Genomic DNA, 18,216 nt, shown 5'->3' on the forward strand with positions numbered 1-18,216 from the left:
TAAGTGCGGCGAGTGAGTTGAAGCGCACCTCGCAGTATAGAGAGAATGTGCCTCCATCAAACCTCCACCAAATGGTGCCGCGCCAGGGACCAGACCCAGGCCTCATTGGCACAGCAGAACAGTAGGTCCAATTTGAAATCAGTGCAGGGGGTAAAACATGAACAAGAACTAAAACCTTCAACACGAAATAGGACTTAGTCACACAATATGTACAGCATTGATAATGTACAGCATTATCAATCACCTAGTCATAATAAATTTCTGTACCATTAAGATATTAAACCTAAAATTTAGAACAAAAACTGCTGCTTCCCTCTCTTGGTTCTCAGTTACAAGAAGCATTTCTTACCATCCAATTAGTGAGAATGCTGCCGTTATCCTCTTCACTGTGTTAATTGTCACCTGTAAAACAAAAATCCTTGCAATTATCAATATTTTCAACATCTGAATTATGTATTATGTACAGAAAGTATGCAAATACGGATGACAAATTAGAGATTAGAGAGTCTGTCTCCTATACTATATGTAGGCAGCATACATGCGCAGAATGTATTAATGTCATAAGCAAGTAACACAACAGTAAAATAATGTATTTACATACAGTATACAGTGGGTAAAATAAGTATTGAACACGTCAACATTTTTCTAGGTAAATATATTTCTAAAGGTGCTACTGACATGAAATTTTCACCACATGTTGGAAACAACCCATGCAATCCATACATACAAAGAAACCAAAACAAATACGTTCAGAAATGAAGTTACGTGTGATAAAATGGAATGACACAGGGAAAAGGTATTGAACACATGAAGAAAGGGAGGTGCAAAAAGGCATGGAAAGCAAAGACACCAGCTGAAATCTATCAGTAATTAGAAAGCAATCCTGTCCCTTGTCAGTGTATATTAATATTAGCTGGTTCTTTCTCAACCGATGGCCTATAAAAAGGTGTCTCGTTACCAAGGTGTCACACAAGAAACATCTCATGATGGGTAAAAGCAAAGAGCTCTCTCAAGACATTTGTAAACTTGTTGCAAAACATACTGCTGGCAATGGTTAAAGAAAGTCCTTACAGTGCAATGCAAGCGTACAGGATTGATGAGTATGCTTTATTTTCACAAATACCAAGTGCCCGATTTACTAATCTAACTTTAGTAAATCAGTCATTAAGAGTCTGCATCAAAAAAATATTAAGGAAATTCAAAAACACTCAAAAACATTAAAAAACACTGAGATCAGTTCTAAATGTTGCATTGGCACACTACTCCTGGGGAGCCTTGTTGTATAAGTCTATTACATCCTTGACTAAAGCCCAGAGGAAGCAAGAGATTCTTCTTCCTTGCAGCTTGACAGACACTGGTGAGAGTCTGGCGCCAGTCTTTTCTCAACTTCGCGGAGGTCAAGCAGTGGCTCACGGGGACCATGGTTAACAAGAAATTCACTTCTTTTCTAACAGATACCGTAACTCACACTAAATTCCTAAATATTTGGGACCCATGGATTAACTTAAACGGTCAATTAGGCCTGGACCATTCCTTGGTATCTGACTGCTCAGGTGGTCTGATGGGTTGTCCGGTGGACTGGATCGCGCAGGAAGCCTCCCCACCTCTTCTCCCCCTTGGCAATGTCCTCTCCCCCCACCTTTTTTATTCTCTAACTACAGATCATTTTGGTCTACAGGCAGCTAGTTTTCTTTTTCCCCCTCCCCCTTTCTGGTGTCCTGCTTTCTTTCCAGATGTTCTTGCCTTCTCCCTTTCTCCATTTCTGCTCCAACTCATTCCAACTATTTTCTAATGGGAAGCCTTTTACACTAAGACAAGGCTAGCTTTGTGCACTCCTAAGGCCTGGTTCACGCTGGTGCGACGCGAAAGTCGCACGACTTTCGATACAATTTCCATTTGTTTTTAATGAATGGGATCTGATTTTGATCCGACTTTGACATGAATGCAACTTGTCCATTGACCAATCAAAACAATTCCTTTGGTTCTGGTATAGATGAAACCTCACGTCCAATTTATAAAAAAAAAGTCTGATATGGATCCTGAGGGGGAACCCCACGATAAAATAAAAAAAAGTGTTATGGGGCCCCCTAAAACCATACCAGAACCTTCAGTCTGGTATAGATTTTGGGGGGAAACCCACTATATTAAAAAAAAAAAGGTCCCCCCAAAAATCCATACCAGACCCTAATCCGAGCATGCAGCCTGGCAGGTTAGGAAAAGGGGGAGACTAGCGAGCGCCCATCCGACCCATACCAGGCTCTGCCTCCCCCCACTCTGAAGCACCTTGTCCCCATGTGTAGTGTAATAAAAACATGAGCTGGTTTTTGACAAGTCCTTTATTAAAAATGACTAATGTTCCCTGTGGTAGCTCTAATGTCAATCATGATATCTTCTGCCGCCGCCGCTGCTGCCGACCCACTAAAAATATAAAAAAAAGCTCCTCCTCCGGCGCCATTCTGTCTGGTGTCTGACAGTTCTATAACTTTGGGGTGTGGCCATCTGGTGACGTCATCCTGGGACCCTGCCCTCTTGTGATGTCACAGACCCATCATGCCTGGGGCGGTAACGTCACAAGGGGACGGGGTCTCTGGCTGACGTCACCTGATGGCCATGCCCCATAGTTATATAAGAACTGTCAGACACCGGAGCTGACAGAACAGTGGGGCGGCGGTGGAAGACATTGTGATTGACGTTGGAGCTACTATGGGGGATATTATTTTTAAGGACTTGTCAAAAAAGTCTCATGTTTTTATTACACTACACTTTTTTTGGGGTGAATGGGTAGGGGTACTATGTATACTCATTCCCATGGCGGGGGCGCCGGGACCTGGGGGTCTCCTTTTTTGAAGGGGGCTTTCAGATTTCGATGAGCCCACTGCCCCAAAGCACCCCCTATGTTGAGGGCATGTGTCCTGGTATGGTTCAGGGGGGTGGGGGGCACTTACTCATTTCCCCCCACCCCATCTTTCCTGGCCTGCCAGGCCGCATTCACGGATAAGGTCATGGATAAGGGCATGGCATGTCTCTTCTGCATTAAAAATCCTGCATGTTCACCCATTTTCATTGGAGCCTAAAGTTCCACTTTAATTCAAGAAACAAACAAACAATAGGTACAGTCAGTACTGGGACAAGGTCATCTAGAGCCCAGGGCGAAGATACAAACTGGTGCCTCTCCCCACTCCTAAAATGTATGAGCATTATGTATCAGCAAAAATCTTCCATTACCCCCTAAAATTTGAGCACTATTCTTCACATTTATCCTCTAAGCATGAATTCCCTTTGCAGTTCAAAACTCTCCCAAAACAAAAAATTTCCCCTCCTCCAGTACAAATCCCCCCTCCCAGCTCAAATCCCACCTCCTAGCACAAATCCTCTGCCCCCAAAATTTTCCCTCTGAGCATGAATCCTCTATCCTCCTCCAAATCTCCCACTCCCAGCACTAATCCCCCCCCCAAAAATTTCTCCTACTAGCATGAATCGCCCCAATCATCCCTACTAGTACAACCCCCCCCCCCCCCCCCATACCGCTTCTTAAAATAAACATACCCTCCTAGTTCAAATCCCCACTCCAAAGCACCCCTTCATGCACAAATCCTCACCATGCCCAGGGCAGCCGCTCCTCCTGCCCACCCCATGTCAAGGCCCTGGATACAGTTAACTAATAAATACCCAATTGAGCCACAACCTGTTTTTGGCTGCTGTCTAAACATGTTTCTGTAGCCGTGGATTGTTAAAAAGATGTAATGACTCAAAAATGTCCCTTCAAGGAAAAAGTTCCTTGGCAAAAACAAGACTATATTCCACACTGCAGGATTTTATAGGGTAGATCAGGTAGGAAATGGTCCTAATGTACAGAAGGCTGTACCTGATGGCACATGGCGGGGTAGAGTCAGATTATTCCCAATAAAAGAAGCCTCTATATTTGCCTATAGCATTAGACCTGAGGCAGTGGGACAGTTATAATGCCATGGATACAGAAGTGAGAACACGTGCAAAGATGGGAGGAACACACAGATGTCCATAAACCATTAAGGTACCAGAGTGATTTATGTCTATCTATGTCTCCAGAGTTACATGTGACAGTTTATTGGCTATTACGAGACTAGCTGCTGGGCAGAAATATTATTCCTTTATGATCAGCACATGTTCATCGTAGCGATATCATGATTACCAATTAGTACCAATAATAATTTGTCCCATCTGTATTATATGTCACACCCGGTCTCAGAATCAAAGAGACAAAAAAAAAAAAAAAAAATATTGTAAAAACCTAAACAATCATAGGTGGAAGCCCACAAGAGGAAAAATCTAAATGAGACAATTTTGGTAATATAAAGTCAAAAGCTTTTGTTCATTGCAAATGATGGGAATTATTTTAGTCATGTTATTTCTACCATTAAAAGTTTGAGTTCTTTATTAAAGATGAACTACAGCGATCATATATTTTGCATACTTGCATTGGGCCAGCTTGACACAGTGTAATGCCCCGTACACACGGTCGGACATTGATCGGACATTCCGACAACAAAATCCTAGGATTTTTTCCGACGGATGTTGGCTCAAACTTGTCTTGCATACACACGGTCACACAAAGTTGTTGGAAAATCCGATCGTTCTAAACGCGGTGACGTAAAACACGTACGTCGGGACTATAAACGGGGCAGTGGCCAATAGCTTTCATCTCTTTATTTATTCTGAGCATGCGTGGCACTTTGTCCATCGGATTTGTGTACACACGATCGGAATTTCCGACAACGGATTTTGTTTTCGGAAAATTTTATATCCTGCTCTCAAACTTTGTGTGTTGCAAAATCCGATGGAAAATGTGTGATGGAGCCCACACACGGTCAGAATTTCCGACAACAAGGTCCTATCACACATTTTCCATCGGAAAATCCGACCGTGTGTACAGGGCATAAGAATGCATATGTGATACCTGGCTAGACTCTGGGGAAGCTGTAAATCACTGAAAAAGCCTGTGATCTTTTAGGGGCTGTGCCGAGCAGCTGCCCTTCTGCATTGTAACCACTTGGCATTACTAACATTCAGAGAATGCCTTGCATCCCTAAATGAATGCAAAGCATTTTGTAATTGAATGAGGTGGGAAGGAAGGGCGGTAACACCACGATCTCAACAACCCAATTCCACATTTCCTATCCTACCTCCCCTCACACCATTATTTAAATAAAACAATTCTCGATATCAGGGCTTGACAACATTGCTTTGAATCTAGGAGCCAGCTAAAAACCTTGCTATGGGACACCCGAGCCGAGCCACGGCTCCATGTGTCCATTTAGACGTGGAGCTGTGACCTGGCCCCGCCCCTCTCTCTCCTCATTCGCTTAATGACCTTGATTGACAGCAGTGGGAGCCAATGAGGAGGGAGAGTCCCAGACAGCCGAGTCTCTTGTGCAACATCGCTTGATGAAGATAGGGCTCAGGTAAGTATTAGGGGGCTAATGCACACAGAAGGTTTTTTATCTTAATGCATAGAATGCATAAAGATAAAAATCCTTCTGCCTTTACAATCACTTCAAAGGAGAAGTATAGACAAAGCTTGTTTGGCTGGCTTTTCCTATGGATCCTATGGATCACAGGAGTGAAATTCGTTTTGCACTCCTGTGACCTGAGGTCTGCTCTCTGCTGATGTCACAGAAGTCAGTCCAGGCACTGTGTCATCCCGACAATAAAATCTGGATCTGCCAGGTGCCTGGACCGACACCCGGCTCAGCCTCTCAGCGAGCTGCTAAGAGCCTGAGCCATCTGCCCCTCCAAAGCACAGCTCTGCAGTGAGCGAGGAGGGGGCAGAGCAGAGAGCTGTGACTGACAGTCACAGCTCTCTGCTGTCAGAGCTCTCTGAGCTGTCAGAACTGAGCAATCTGCGATGTTCGATCGCTCGGTTCTCAGTGCAGAGGTGCCGGGGGACAGATGCAGCATCGCACCGATGCTGAATCCACTTAGGTAAGTATAATTTAGAAAAAAAACAAACCCATACTTCTCTTTTAAGGTAAAAACTGCAGGATCCCCCAGCCTACCCTTACACTTACCTAAGCCCGATCCAATCCAGCAACGTGCACGAGAGCTGTCTCCTCTCTCTCCTCATTGGGCAGATTGAAAGAGGTAGGAGCCATTGGCTCCCGCTCCTGTCAATCAACTCCAGTGATGCGAGTGGAGCAGAGTCCCATTTTCTGTGTCAATGGACACAGCAGCGGGGCTCAGGAGAGACCTCAGGAGAGACCGATGGGGAACCCAAGAAGAGAAGGTATGGAATTGCACAGAGCAGGTAAGTATAGAGAGGTTTGGGTTTTTATTTTTTTTTCCCCTATAGGCTTAATGTACACGGGATGTTTTTACAACCTCTCCTGAATGATTTAACTTGACAGATAAAAACCCATGTTTAATACGTTCGTTTGGCCGCGTTTACATGCCGTGTTTAACAGTGTTTTGCCGCGTTTGCGTTTAGAAGCGCTTGAAAAAAAAATTTTTTTTTTTTCCTCAAAATAGCCAAAAATGAAAAACGCCTGTGTAACTAATTTTTTTGCCTTCAAACGCAACTGCCATTAAAACGAACCCGTGCACATGTACACATAAGATAACATTGGATGAGTTCAGGGGCAGCTGAAAAAAGCAGTCAACTGCCTCTGAATGTCCATTTACCAGCAGTAGTGTACATGAGGCCTTACAATCGCTTTAATATCTAAATCCTACCAGTCTTGACAAATTCCTGTACACAAGTCAAATGCAATAGTAAATGGTCAATTCCTTGCACAAACATGAACAAAGCAATTTGTAACTAACAGGAAAATGATAGCTGGGTAAGGCCTGGTTGACACAAGAGCAATTTCAGATGTGACTTGAGTCGCACAGAAATCGCATGACAAGGGAAATCACATTGTTTTCAGTGATGTCTGTGTACATCAATGCAACTCAGCATGGAGCCATTTTGGAAAAGGTTCCGGTATTACTTTGGTGCAATTACAGTGCAATTTTGGTCCCATAGAATATACAAACCTTATCAAAGTTGCATCCAAGTAGCAATACATAATTGCACTAAAAGTTGGATCACAATCCTATTGCAGCAGTGTGAACCTAGCCATGGGGCCATCATGTTCCTGTGCGATTCAAATGCGATCCAGGTGCAGTGCGATTTCAGCCCATTCATTTGAATAGGTTGACACTGCGGCGGACTGCACCAAAAGTAGTGCATGTACTACTTTATAAAATGCACAACAACCAGATTGCATGCCACGAATGTACCATGCAATCTGGTGCAGGCAAACGCAATGCATTTGCGACCTACGTTTGGGGTGTTGTTAACACAGATACCTGCTGCAGATCACAAGTGCAGTACATGTTGAACATGGTGCGGGAAACGCACATGGAAAGTGGGTTTCCCGCAATGCATTCTGGTGTGAACTGGCCCTCAGTGGGTGAACTGGCCCTCAGTGGATTAAAATGTCATTGAATTCTTACACAACAATGTATCAATCAAATATTGTCATGCGATTTGGAACTGACAAATCGCATGACAAGTCACACCAGTGTGAACATGGCTAAGTATTTGCTGTCATAAAAACATTTTACGAAAATGTATCTGAAGCCAAAATATGTTTTTTTTGTAATTTAGAGTGAAAGGATAGAACTCCTGTCAGGTCTCTATTGCAGCTTTTCTCCCCATTATGGAGAATTGCTTTCTCTATTTACTCTGGGGTGCACTGTCACCAGAACTAAAAGATGGAAAAAAAATCCCAAATTTTTAGTTGGAACGCATTATCCACTTGCCGACTGCCAACAGTACATTTACTGCTGGCTGCTAGCTCCCCCAGGCACTGAGACGTACCTGTACGTTCCGGTGCTCATGCGCACTGCACAGAGCTCGGGTTTGGGCTGCTGTGAGCAGCAGCAAAATTGTAAGTGCAAGACTATGCATGCTCAAAAACAAAAGAATACATACAAAACTATTCAACAGGTTACGTCAGTTTTGACGTGGTATTCTGTCAAACGCGAATTCTCGTATTGTTAGTAACCTCTTCACTTTCGACATGAGACTAGAATGCCACAAAAAACGGACGTGCCGTCGTCCGAAAATCAAAGCATGTGTATAAGGCTTTAGACCCCAGACACACACACTATTAGATTTTCTGCAGATTTTTGTCTTCAGATTTACCAAAACCATGTAGTGCAAGGGCCTGCCTGATTGTATACAAATTTAGACCCCTTTCACACTGGGGAGTTTTTCAAGCGTTTTAGCGTTAAAAAAAAGCGCCTGAAAGAAGCCTCATTTGCAATCCCAATGTGAAAGCCTGAGCCCTTTCACACTGCCAGCGCCCGAAAAATGCTGGTAAAGCGCTGCTTAAGATCTCTTTCACACTGGGGCGTTTTTCAGGCGCTGGCAGTGTGAAAGGGCTTGGGCCATCGGCGCACCCAGCCCAGTGGCAAAAACACGAAAGCGCTGCAAAGAAACTGCTGGCAGGACTTTTTTTGATGTCCTGCCAGCGCAGCGCCCCAGTGTGAAAGCACACAGGCTTTCACATTGGTATTGCAGATGAGGCTTCTTTCAGGCGCTTTACAGGCACTTTTTTTAATGCTAAAGGGGCTGAAAAACACCCCAGTGTAAAAGGGGTCTTAAACTCATAAGGTTTGACCTCATAATATATGGTTTTGGTAAATCTGAGGACAAAAATTTGTAGAAAATCTAATAGCGTGTATGGGGCTTAAGTTTCACACAGACTAGATACTAAATAACCTACACTGATTTGGGTTATTTTTACCAAAGAAATGTAGCAGAATACATTTATTTGTTTGCAAAATGTTAGAAACAGAACAGAAACTAAGAAAAAAGTTGTGTTTTTTTCTAAATTTGATTTTTTTTTTTTGTTTTTATAGCAAAAAATATAGAACCTAGTGGTGATTAAATACCACCAAAAGAAAGCTCTATATGTGTGGAAAAAAATGATATAACTGAATAGCAAACAATGCCCTGGTCATGAAGGGGGTAAAACGTTCCTGGAGGTCAAGTGGTTAAAGGGTTGTGAGGTCAGGGTTTTTTTTATTTTATTATCTGCATTAAGATAAAAATCACTCTGTGTGCAGCAGCCCCTCCCTCTACCATTGGCTCCCACTGCTGTCAATAAAAGTTGGCTAGCCAATTGAGAGAGAGAGAAGGGGCGGGGCTGGGCAGCAGCTCCATGTCTAAATGGACACAGGGAGCTGTGATTCGGCTCAGGTGCCCCCATAGCAAACTTCTTGCTGTGGGGGCACTCAACAGGAACGAGGAGGATTGGGGCTGCTCTGTGCAAAAACACTGCACAGAGTAGGTAAGTATGACATGTTTATTATTTTTATAGAAAAAAAAAAAAAAACAAGACTTTAGATTCACTTAAAAGGTGCACAATACACGTTGTGATAATTTGTTACAATGCATTGCAGTGCTTTTTTTTTCTGTTTTGACTTCTATTTAGTTCTATGCAAAGAAGCCCATTGCAGTGTGCTGATGCGCCTTGCAATGTGTCTTTGTGCTCTGCATGGCAAACAAAATGCAGCATGACTACATTTCTCCTCAACTTACACCAACACGATGCTTTGGTGTGAACTGGGCACATAGAGAGCAATAGTATTTGCCATGGTGCATTGAGCCTGCGTTGATCAAGGTTAGTGATTCAAAGTACTTTCTGCAGCTGGCCGGTGATACATTCAGTGAACAATTGTGTACAACCCCCCAACAATTCAAGCGAACCACAATATGTGCGGCTTCCCTCTGCAACCTAATCAGAGAGCGGTAATAGTGCACGTAAATCCCCAGCAGTCCAATTATTAGGCTGCAATAAAGGGACTTAGAAAAAAAAACCTTGGGCACATGTTTCTAGACCCCAAACTCCTGAAATTTGCTTATTAAGAGCTCCCCCTATGGTTATGTAAGGCATGAGTTTATAATAATAAATAAAAAAAAAAAAAAAAGAAAAAGATAAATAGTTTAACCTGAAAGCCTCCAGAAGATGGTAAAAAGGAGGCAGGCATGGGTATAGAATAATGAAAGGAGTCCTGGGGATAACTATGAAGATTAAACCTCCCTATCTTCTGAAGCTTACTGATCAGACCGTGGGCATCCTGAGCGGGATCTCCTTCTCCACTGTTATCTCAGCTGTTGTTGGGAACCCCGTTCCACTGCTGCTGGAAGATCTGTCCAGTTGGAAACTTCAATAGCCTCTGAGCTCAGGAAAATAAATAAATCTGGCAGTTAAGCTGGATCATGTAAGTTAAAGCTGCGTTCATCCTTTTTGATAAATAATGACAATGGGTAACCCCATCAATACATAGCTCCCTTGGAGCGCAAATGGTCCAGTAATGGTCTGCAGGGCTATATTGACGCTCCCCAAGGAAAGAGGAGCGATTGGATTCCCCAACCCAGTTAAATATCATGAAGCCTTGCATCTAGCACGGGTAGTGGACTGGTGTGTGCTTCAAAATAAGAAGCCATGGGTCCACATGGAACAAGCGACGGTTGCCCCACCTTTGGAAGGGCTTTCATGGCTTCTGGATGCAGACATCACATGGGCTGTGAAAATGCACCCAACGGTGGGTGCCACTTTACGGACTACGAAAAAGATCTTTAAAACTACTGCCATGTCGCCATACCTGAGCCCTTTAAACGCCAATTTTGGGCACACCGGCTTTTCAGCGGGGCTTAACAGATCCGAGTTTTAGTGCTCTTCTGCGGCGGGGCTCTAGTAGGCACTTACATTTCTCAATGGGCAATCATTTGATGACAAGCAGTGAGATCGAACGTAACTTTTCATCAGATCTGGATTTTCTTCGGACACAGCTCAGTGCTTTCCTTCGATTGATGCCAAAAACACTTACTGTAGTACGAACACCTTCCATGTTTGAGCAATTATGTTCAACGGGGGAACCGCTGAGACATTTGCTGTCATATCTTTATGCTTCGTTGAATGGACTGGAAGCTCTACAGGAACTTGCTTTCCTACAATAGTGGGAAAGGGATTTTGGGGTCATGTTCTCTCAGGTTCAGGATAGGATTTTATTGTTTGCTCATAAGGCTTCATTGGCGAGTAGGTATGAAGAAGGAGGGTATAAAATCCTTACCAGATAGTATAGAACACCAGCAGTACTACATCGGATATTTCCTCAGGTATGAAATGTCTGTTGGCGATGGCAGGAGTCTGAGGGCACTATGTTACACATATTTTGGGAATGTCCAGGGCTGAAAGAGTTCTGGACGATGGTTGCTGAAACTGTTAAAGAGGAAGTAAACCCTGATGGGTTTTACTTCCTCTTTATTTCCCTGCAAAGGTAAAGCATAATGGGCTACCATGCATCACTATGTAGCCCATTATGTGTCACTTACCTGAAACCGAACCCTGCAATGTCACTGCCGTCCCCACTAGCAGCAAGCGTTCACCTTCACCCCTCTTCCTTCCAGGGCCGCGAACTCCGGCTCTGTGACTGGCCGGAGTCACGTGACATCACGCGGGAGCCGCCAGTCATGGCATAATCCCCTTAGAAACGGCACAATCTGCCCTTTCTAAAGTGCGCATGCGGCGTAGACATCGGCACATGCGCCGAAGACATTAGCACACAGCTTTATTGTAAATATCTCCTAAACCGTGGAGGTTTAGGAAATATTTCCAGCACCTAGAAGTAAGCCTTAATATAGGCTTACCTGTAGGTAAAAGTGTTACAGGTATGTCTCTTGGAGAAAACCCGGCAGCTTTTCCATTACACGACATCCCTTTATTTATTAAAAAATATAAAAACTCACTTTTAAACATCTGCTTACCACAGCGAAGGCATGTATCCATGCGCTGTGAAAGAGTACTACCCCTCCAACAAGATCACACTGGTTTGCCAGAATAACAGAAATCCAACAAATGGAAAATCTTACTATGACGCTGAAAGAGCAATATGAGAAATATCGGAAAATCTGGACCCCTTATTTTATTCATAGGGAACAGATTTTCCCAACCTCTCAGCAACAAGTGGTCCACTAATTTATCTAGTAGAGGGTATCCAATGGAAAATAGAGGGTTGAAAAGTTGATTGTGTTTGAGGCTTCTCTTCTTTCTTTCTATTCTTTGATGTTAACCAGGGCTCTTCTTGGTTAAGGAAAATATGAAAAAAAAAGGAAATCATGTTTCTCCCTATTGATTATAGTGAACGTTTGCGGAATCATTATACGATTTACACACTTCAGCCCCGAAAGAATTGGCCCCTTAATGACCAGAGCACTTTTTACAATTTGGCACTGCGCTGCTTTAAGTGGTAATTGCGCGGTCATGCAATGCTGTAACCAAACGAAATTTGCATCCTTTTTTCCCACAAATAGAGCTTCCTTTTGATGGTATTTGATTGCCTCTGCAATTTTAATTTTTTTGCGATATAAACGGAAAAAGACCGTAAATTTTGAAAAAAACTGATATTTTCTACTATTTGTTATAAAAAAAATCCAATAAACTCACATTTTAGTCATACATTTAGGCCAAAATGTATTCAGCCACATGTCTGTGGTAAAAAAAAATGTCAATAAGCGTATATTTATTGGTTTGCGCAAAAGTTATAGCGTCTACAAACTAGGGTACATTTTCTGGAATTTACGCAGCTTTTAGTTTATGACTGCCTATCTCATTTCTTGAGGTGCTTAAATGGCAGTGCAGTACAACCCCCCCCCCCCCTCCAAATGACCCTATTTTGGAAAGTAGACACCCCAAGGAATTTGCTGAGAGGCATGTTGAGCCCATTGAATATTTTATTTTGTTGTCACAAGTGATTAAAAAAAGACAAAAAAAAAAAAAAAAAAAGTTGTCACTAAATGATATATTGCTCACACATACCATGGTTATATGTTGAATTACACCCCAAAATACATTCTGTTGCTTCTCCTGAGTATGGGGATACCACATGTGTGAGACTTTCTGGAAGCCTAGCCGCATACAGGACCCCGAAAACCTAGCACCGCCTTCAGGATTTCTATTTTTTTTTTTTTTTGCTAGAAAATTACTTTGAACCCCCAAACATTATATATATTTTTTTAAAGCAAAGGCCCTACAGATTAAAATGGTGGGTGTTGCAAATTTTTTTCACACATTATTTGTGGGGGAAAAAAAACCACTTTTTTTTATTTTAATGCAATAATATTAATAACAAAAGGAAGAAATCCGCCCTGCCTCACTCCTATCTCAGCGCTATGTAATTCCAGGTATAAATCACAAAAAGGCGTTAATATCTGTGAGATATAGAATTGACATAAATGAGATCTCTCTCAGCAGCCACTTAACATAAGTAAAATATAGAATAGATAGATATAAAATTATAACTCTAAAAGAGAAATAATTTAAAACATCAAAGCGGCGCTCCTCTCAGTAAGGCTTATACCGACTGACAGGTAAATACTATGTCTCTGCTGTGTACATAAAAAAGGCTTGAGCAAAGCAAAGTATAATACAGTGGACATAGAGTCTCTAAGTGGGTAGCAGGTTTGATGAGTGCACCATTCACCATGCGATTTAACACCTCGTGCTCCACACACCCTTACAAGGGGTTCCAACTCACCAGAACCCGGGGGTTAACAGGCCTTTAACAGCTTCCTATGGTCTGGTCACTCCTGAAATCCTCATAGGTAAATGTTAGAGCCGCAACCAAGATCCACATATGTAAAAGAGACTCCACATAGTCCAATACCGTTTTCAAAAATGTATTTGCAAACTCCAATGTATATAAAAAAGAAACATCATATGGCGCAGTGCTGGTCCAATGTTGGCAATGTAGCTCAAAGTCAATTAGGAATGTAAGCTTACATTTGTAACTTTCCCTGGGGCCACGGGAGCGAGGTATGTGCTGGAACACAGATCGTACTATTCACAGCGTACAAAACTTCCTCCTTCCAGTTAGGTGACACCGGGCTTGGAGCGCACAGCCTCGTGACGTAGTTCCGGTCGCCGTGGGGTCACCCGACGCGTTTCATCATCACGACTGGCATATGTAAATGCTTTGGTTCAACCTCCAAACTAGGAGCATTGTAGCCCGCAGGAAAGTATATTATCCCTGGTCCCTCAAATAGAAGGATATACAGCTAGGAGCAGAAGCTTTAAGGCTCGAATGGTGGTCTCGCAGTACAAGTCAAATAAGGATTCTGGTCAGAGTCCTGCTTCAGTGGTGAAACTGCATTGAAATAGTCACTATCGTTCCTTAGGAAATGTCCTTGGAAAACTGGTTGCCCCCTTCCAATATCCTTGCCAATGCAATAATATCGCCCAAATGTTTAATGAAATAAAAAAGATGATCTTATGCCAAGTACATGGATACCAAACACGACATGCTTTAAAATTGCACACAAACGTACTGCGGCAACAAACTAAATACATTTTTAAAAGCCTTTATAGGTTACCACTTTAGATTTACAGAGGAGGTCTACTGCTAAAATTACTGCCCTCGATCTGACGTTCGCGGTGATACCTCACATGCATGGTGGAATTGCTGTTTACATACGACACGAGACCAAAGCTTGTGTTCACCTTTGCGCGTGAGCACAGGGGGACAAGGGTTTTTTTTTTTTTTCATTATTTATTTTGCTTTTTTATTTTATTTTTAAACTGCTCTTTTCATTTATTTATTTTTTAATAATTTTTATTGTTATCTCAGGGAATATAAATATCCCCTATGATAGCAATAGGCAGTGACAGGTACTCTTTTTTGAAAAAAATGGGGTCTACTAGACCCTAGATCTCTACTCTGCCTTCAAAGCATCTAATCACACCAAGATCAGTGTGATAAAATGGTTTCCTAATTTCCCAATGGCGCTGTTTATATCCGGAGAAACCTAAGTCATGAAATGCTCGTAGCTTCCGGTTTCTTAGGCCACAGAGATGATTGGAGCCATTCTGGTCTCCTATCAGCTCTATGGTCAGCTGGCGGAACCACAGGCAAAAAAGACAAAAAGAGGGAGAGGAGGCGCCTCTGGGTGCAGATTTTAAAAACAATTTTAATATGCACAAGTTTAATGCACTCACAAGTTAAAAGCAGGCATATAGTGTTCCCAATGTCGAACAGCCAGCACGCTCAGGAAACGCATCGCATTCCGGTGACATCATTAACCCCGTCTGGACTCTCGTGTGTTCCAAGCCTCGGGTTAAGCACCTTACTCCACTGCAATCGGCCGACACCATCCAGCAGTGTTCGAGGAGGACCACAGAGAGAGCACACAGACAAGAATCTGGAATAGATCGAGACTACTCCGAGGACAGCCCCTATTGGGAACACTATATGCCTGATTTTAACTTCCAAAATGTGAGTGCATTGAACTTGTGAATATTAAAATTGTTTTTAACCACTTAAGGACCAGCCTCGTTTTGGATTTTAGGTGTTTACATGTTTAAAACAGGTTTTTCTGCTAGAAAATTACTTAGAACCCCCAAACATTATATATGGTTTTTCTTCTAACACCCTAGAGAATACAATGGCGGTCATTGCAATACTTTTTTTTGCACCGTATTTGCGCAGCGGTCTGATAAGCGCACTTTTTTTGGAAAAAAATCACTTTTTTGAATAAAAAAATAAAACAGTAAAGTTATCCCAATTTTTTTTTATATTGTGAAATATAATGTTACGCCAAGTAAATTGATACCCAACATGTCATGCTTGAAAATTGCGCCCGCTCGTGGAATGGCGTCAAACTTTTACCCTCAAAAATCTCCATAGGCGACGTTTAAAAAAATTCTACAGGTTGCATATTTTGCGCTACAGAGGAGGTCTAGGGCTAGAATTATTGCTCTCGCTCTACCGGTCGCTGTGATACTTCACATGTGTGGTTTGACCGTTTTCATATGCGGGCGCTACTCGCGTATGCGTTCGCTTCTGCGCGCGAGCTCGTCGGGACAGGGGGGGTTTTAAAAAATTTTTTTTTATTTTTTTTATTTTAAAATATTTTATTTATTTTTACAGAAAAAAAAAAAATTGTGTCACTTTTATTCCTATTACAAGGAATGTAAACATCCCTTGTAATAGAAAAAAGCATGGCAGGACCTCTTAAATATGAGATCTGGGGTCAAAAAGACCTCAGATCTCATATTTAGACTAAAATGCAATAAAAAAAAAAAAAAAGTCATTTAGAAAAATGACATTTGAAAAAATATGCCTTTAAGAGGCGTGGACGGAAGTGACGTTTTGACGTCGCTTCCGCCCAGCAGTATCATGGAGACGAGTGAGCGCCATCTTGGCCTCACTCGTCTCCAGACACACCACGCAGAAGGACGCGATCGCCTCCGCCGCTACCGACGGCTCCGGTAAGCGGCGGAGGGCACCGGATCGCGGCGGGAGGGCCCCTCTCCCGCCACCGATAAAAGTGATCTCGCGGCGAATCCGCCGCAGGGACCACTTTTATCTGAAAGCCGGCCGCCGCACGAAAACGGGGATACCGGGGTTATGGCAGCTAGCTGCCATAACAACGATATCCCCGTTCAAACTTAGGACGTATATAGTCGTGCGGCGGTCGGGAAGTGGTTAAAATCTGCACCCAGAGGCACCTTCTCTCCCTCTTTTTGGGAACATGGTCTCTGTTCCCCTGCGATGGCAGCCCTGAATGCAGACCACCCCCCCTCCTCTCCCCCTCTCCCTACTATGACATTACCTTTTTAGCCCTTTTTTTCATAATTTTTATACTATAATTTTTGGTCTTCCTTCACATACAATCAGCCAGATTATAGACTTAAACGAATCTCCATGTATGAAACTCTTTGTGCATCCAGCACATCCTATCAATGCTCATAGAGAATATATACTGTTTTAGTTTTGCGCCTTTTACTTGTTGAAATTGCATTCTCGGGTTCCCTGGTGGGACAGGAGAGCCTGAGAAAACAATGGAAGACGACGGCTTTTATATGCTTATAAAAGCATTCTAGAAGCTAAATAGCTGCTAGGATTGCTTTTACATGAAAGTTGACCGCTGGCTGAAAAAAATGATACCAAGATGATACCTAAACATGCAGGCATCATTCTGGTATAACCACTCAAAGTCCACCAACATACCAGTAAATTTCTGGTCCTTGTTGGGCATATATTGTAATGTTCTTTTTTTCATGCAGCCTGTGGGCTGAACAAAAAAAAGAGATCGGTGGGTATGCCCACCATTAAAATACTGCCCTTCATCCACCCAATTCTAAAGATGGGCATGCATGCATGCACCATTTTTTTTCCAACTGTGGTGGTGAAATCACCTCCTACATCGCTGGAGTCGCTGATTTACATATCGTGAGAGCAAACAAGGTAACAATACAGTATAACAGTAAGACATACCATACCTGCAAAGCAAATACAATAAAACACAGTAAAAATAAAACATTACAGTTCTAAAATACAGTAACAATAGAGAGCAAAAAATAGAGCGGACAATAGAGAGCGAACATAAGACAGAGAACAATAGAGAGAGAAGAAAATAAAAAGGTCAACTCTTTATATATATATATATATATATATATTTTTTTTTTTTTTGCACTTTTATATAAACTGTAATGCCCCGTACACACGATCGGACATTCCGCCAACAAAATTCATTGATTTTTTCCGATGGATGTTGGCTCAAACTTGTTTTGCATACACACGGTCGCACAAAGTTGTCGGAATTTCCGATTGCCAAGAACGCGGTCACGTACACCACGTATGACGAGACTAGAAAAGGGCAGTTCTGAACCAAGCGCGGCACCCTTTGGGCTCCTTTTGCTAATCTCGTGTTAGTAAAAGTTTGGTGAGACGATTCGCGCTTTTTCAGACTCGTGGCTTTCAGATCATTTTTTGCTGTTCAGTTTGTGCTTGTGGGTTTGTATCTGCTCTTCAGTGCATGCAGTGAGTTCGCATTGATTTATCATTGTGTTCTTGTTCGTTCGTTACTGATTTTCAGGTCGCTCTTCACAGGCCTTGCTGTTCTTCAGTGCGTTCTGTTACTACGTTCTGAGCAGCCGACCGTTTTCTAGCCATGTTGCGTATACGTACTCCTCGTAGAGTTTGTGCTGTGTGGGGGCTTGGTGTTGGGGTCCTTACCTTGACACAAGTCCAGTCCATGAACAGGGTGGGGAGGAGTTCATGGACCAAGAATTGGTTGCTCTAGCGTGACCAGTTCTGTCATATGCCTTTGCTCCGTGAGAATAATCCTGATGATTTCAGGAACTTTCTCCGGATGACAGACCCCTTATATTAGCAGGCATGATTCCT

At 42.6% G+C, this 18,216-nt stretch overlaps 1 protein-coding gene across 2 annotated transcripts in view; it reads right to left on the reverse strand.

Annotated features, from left to right (window-relative positions):
• Positions 1–18,216, reverse strand: part of LOC141128805 (cyclic AMP receptor-like protein A) — a 1,026,785-nt gene that overhangs the window by 951,404 nt on the left and 57,165 nt on the right. For both annotated transcript variants that reach the window (XM_073616335.1, XM_073616337.1), the window contains one exon: positions 350–402. In XM_073616335.1, the coding sequence (XP_073472436.1) occupies positions 350–402 (53 nt within the window). Of the gene's footprint in view, positions 1–349; positions 403–18,216 lie in introns of those variants that run through there.

The sequence above is a fragment of the Aquarana catesbeiana genome, linkage group LG02, assembly GCF_042186555.1.
Source record: "Aquarana catesbeiana isolate 2022-GZ linkage group LG02, ASM4218655v1, whole genome shotgun sequence".
Classification (NCBI taxonomy): Eukaryota; Metazoa; Chordata; class Amphibia; order Anura; family Ranidae; genus Aquarana; species Aquarana catesbeiana.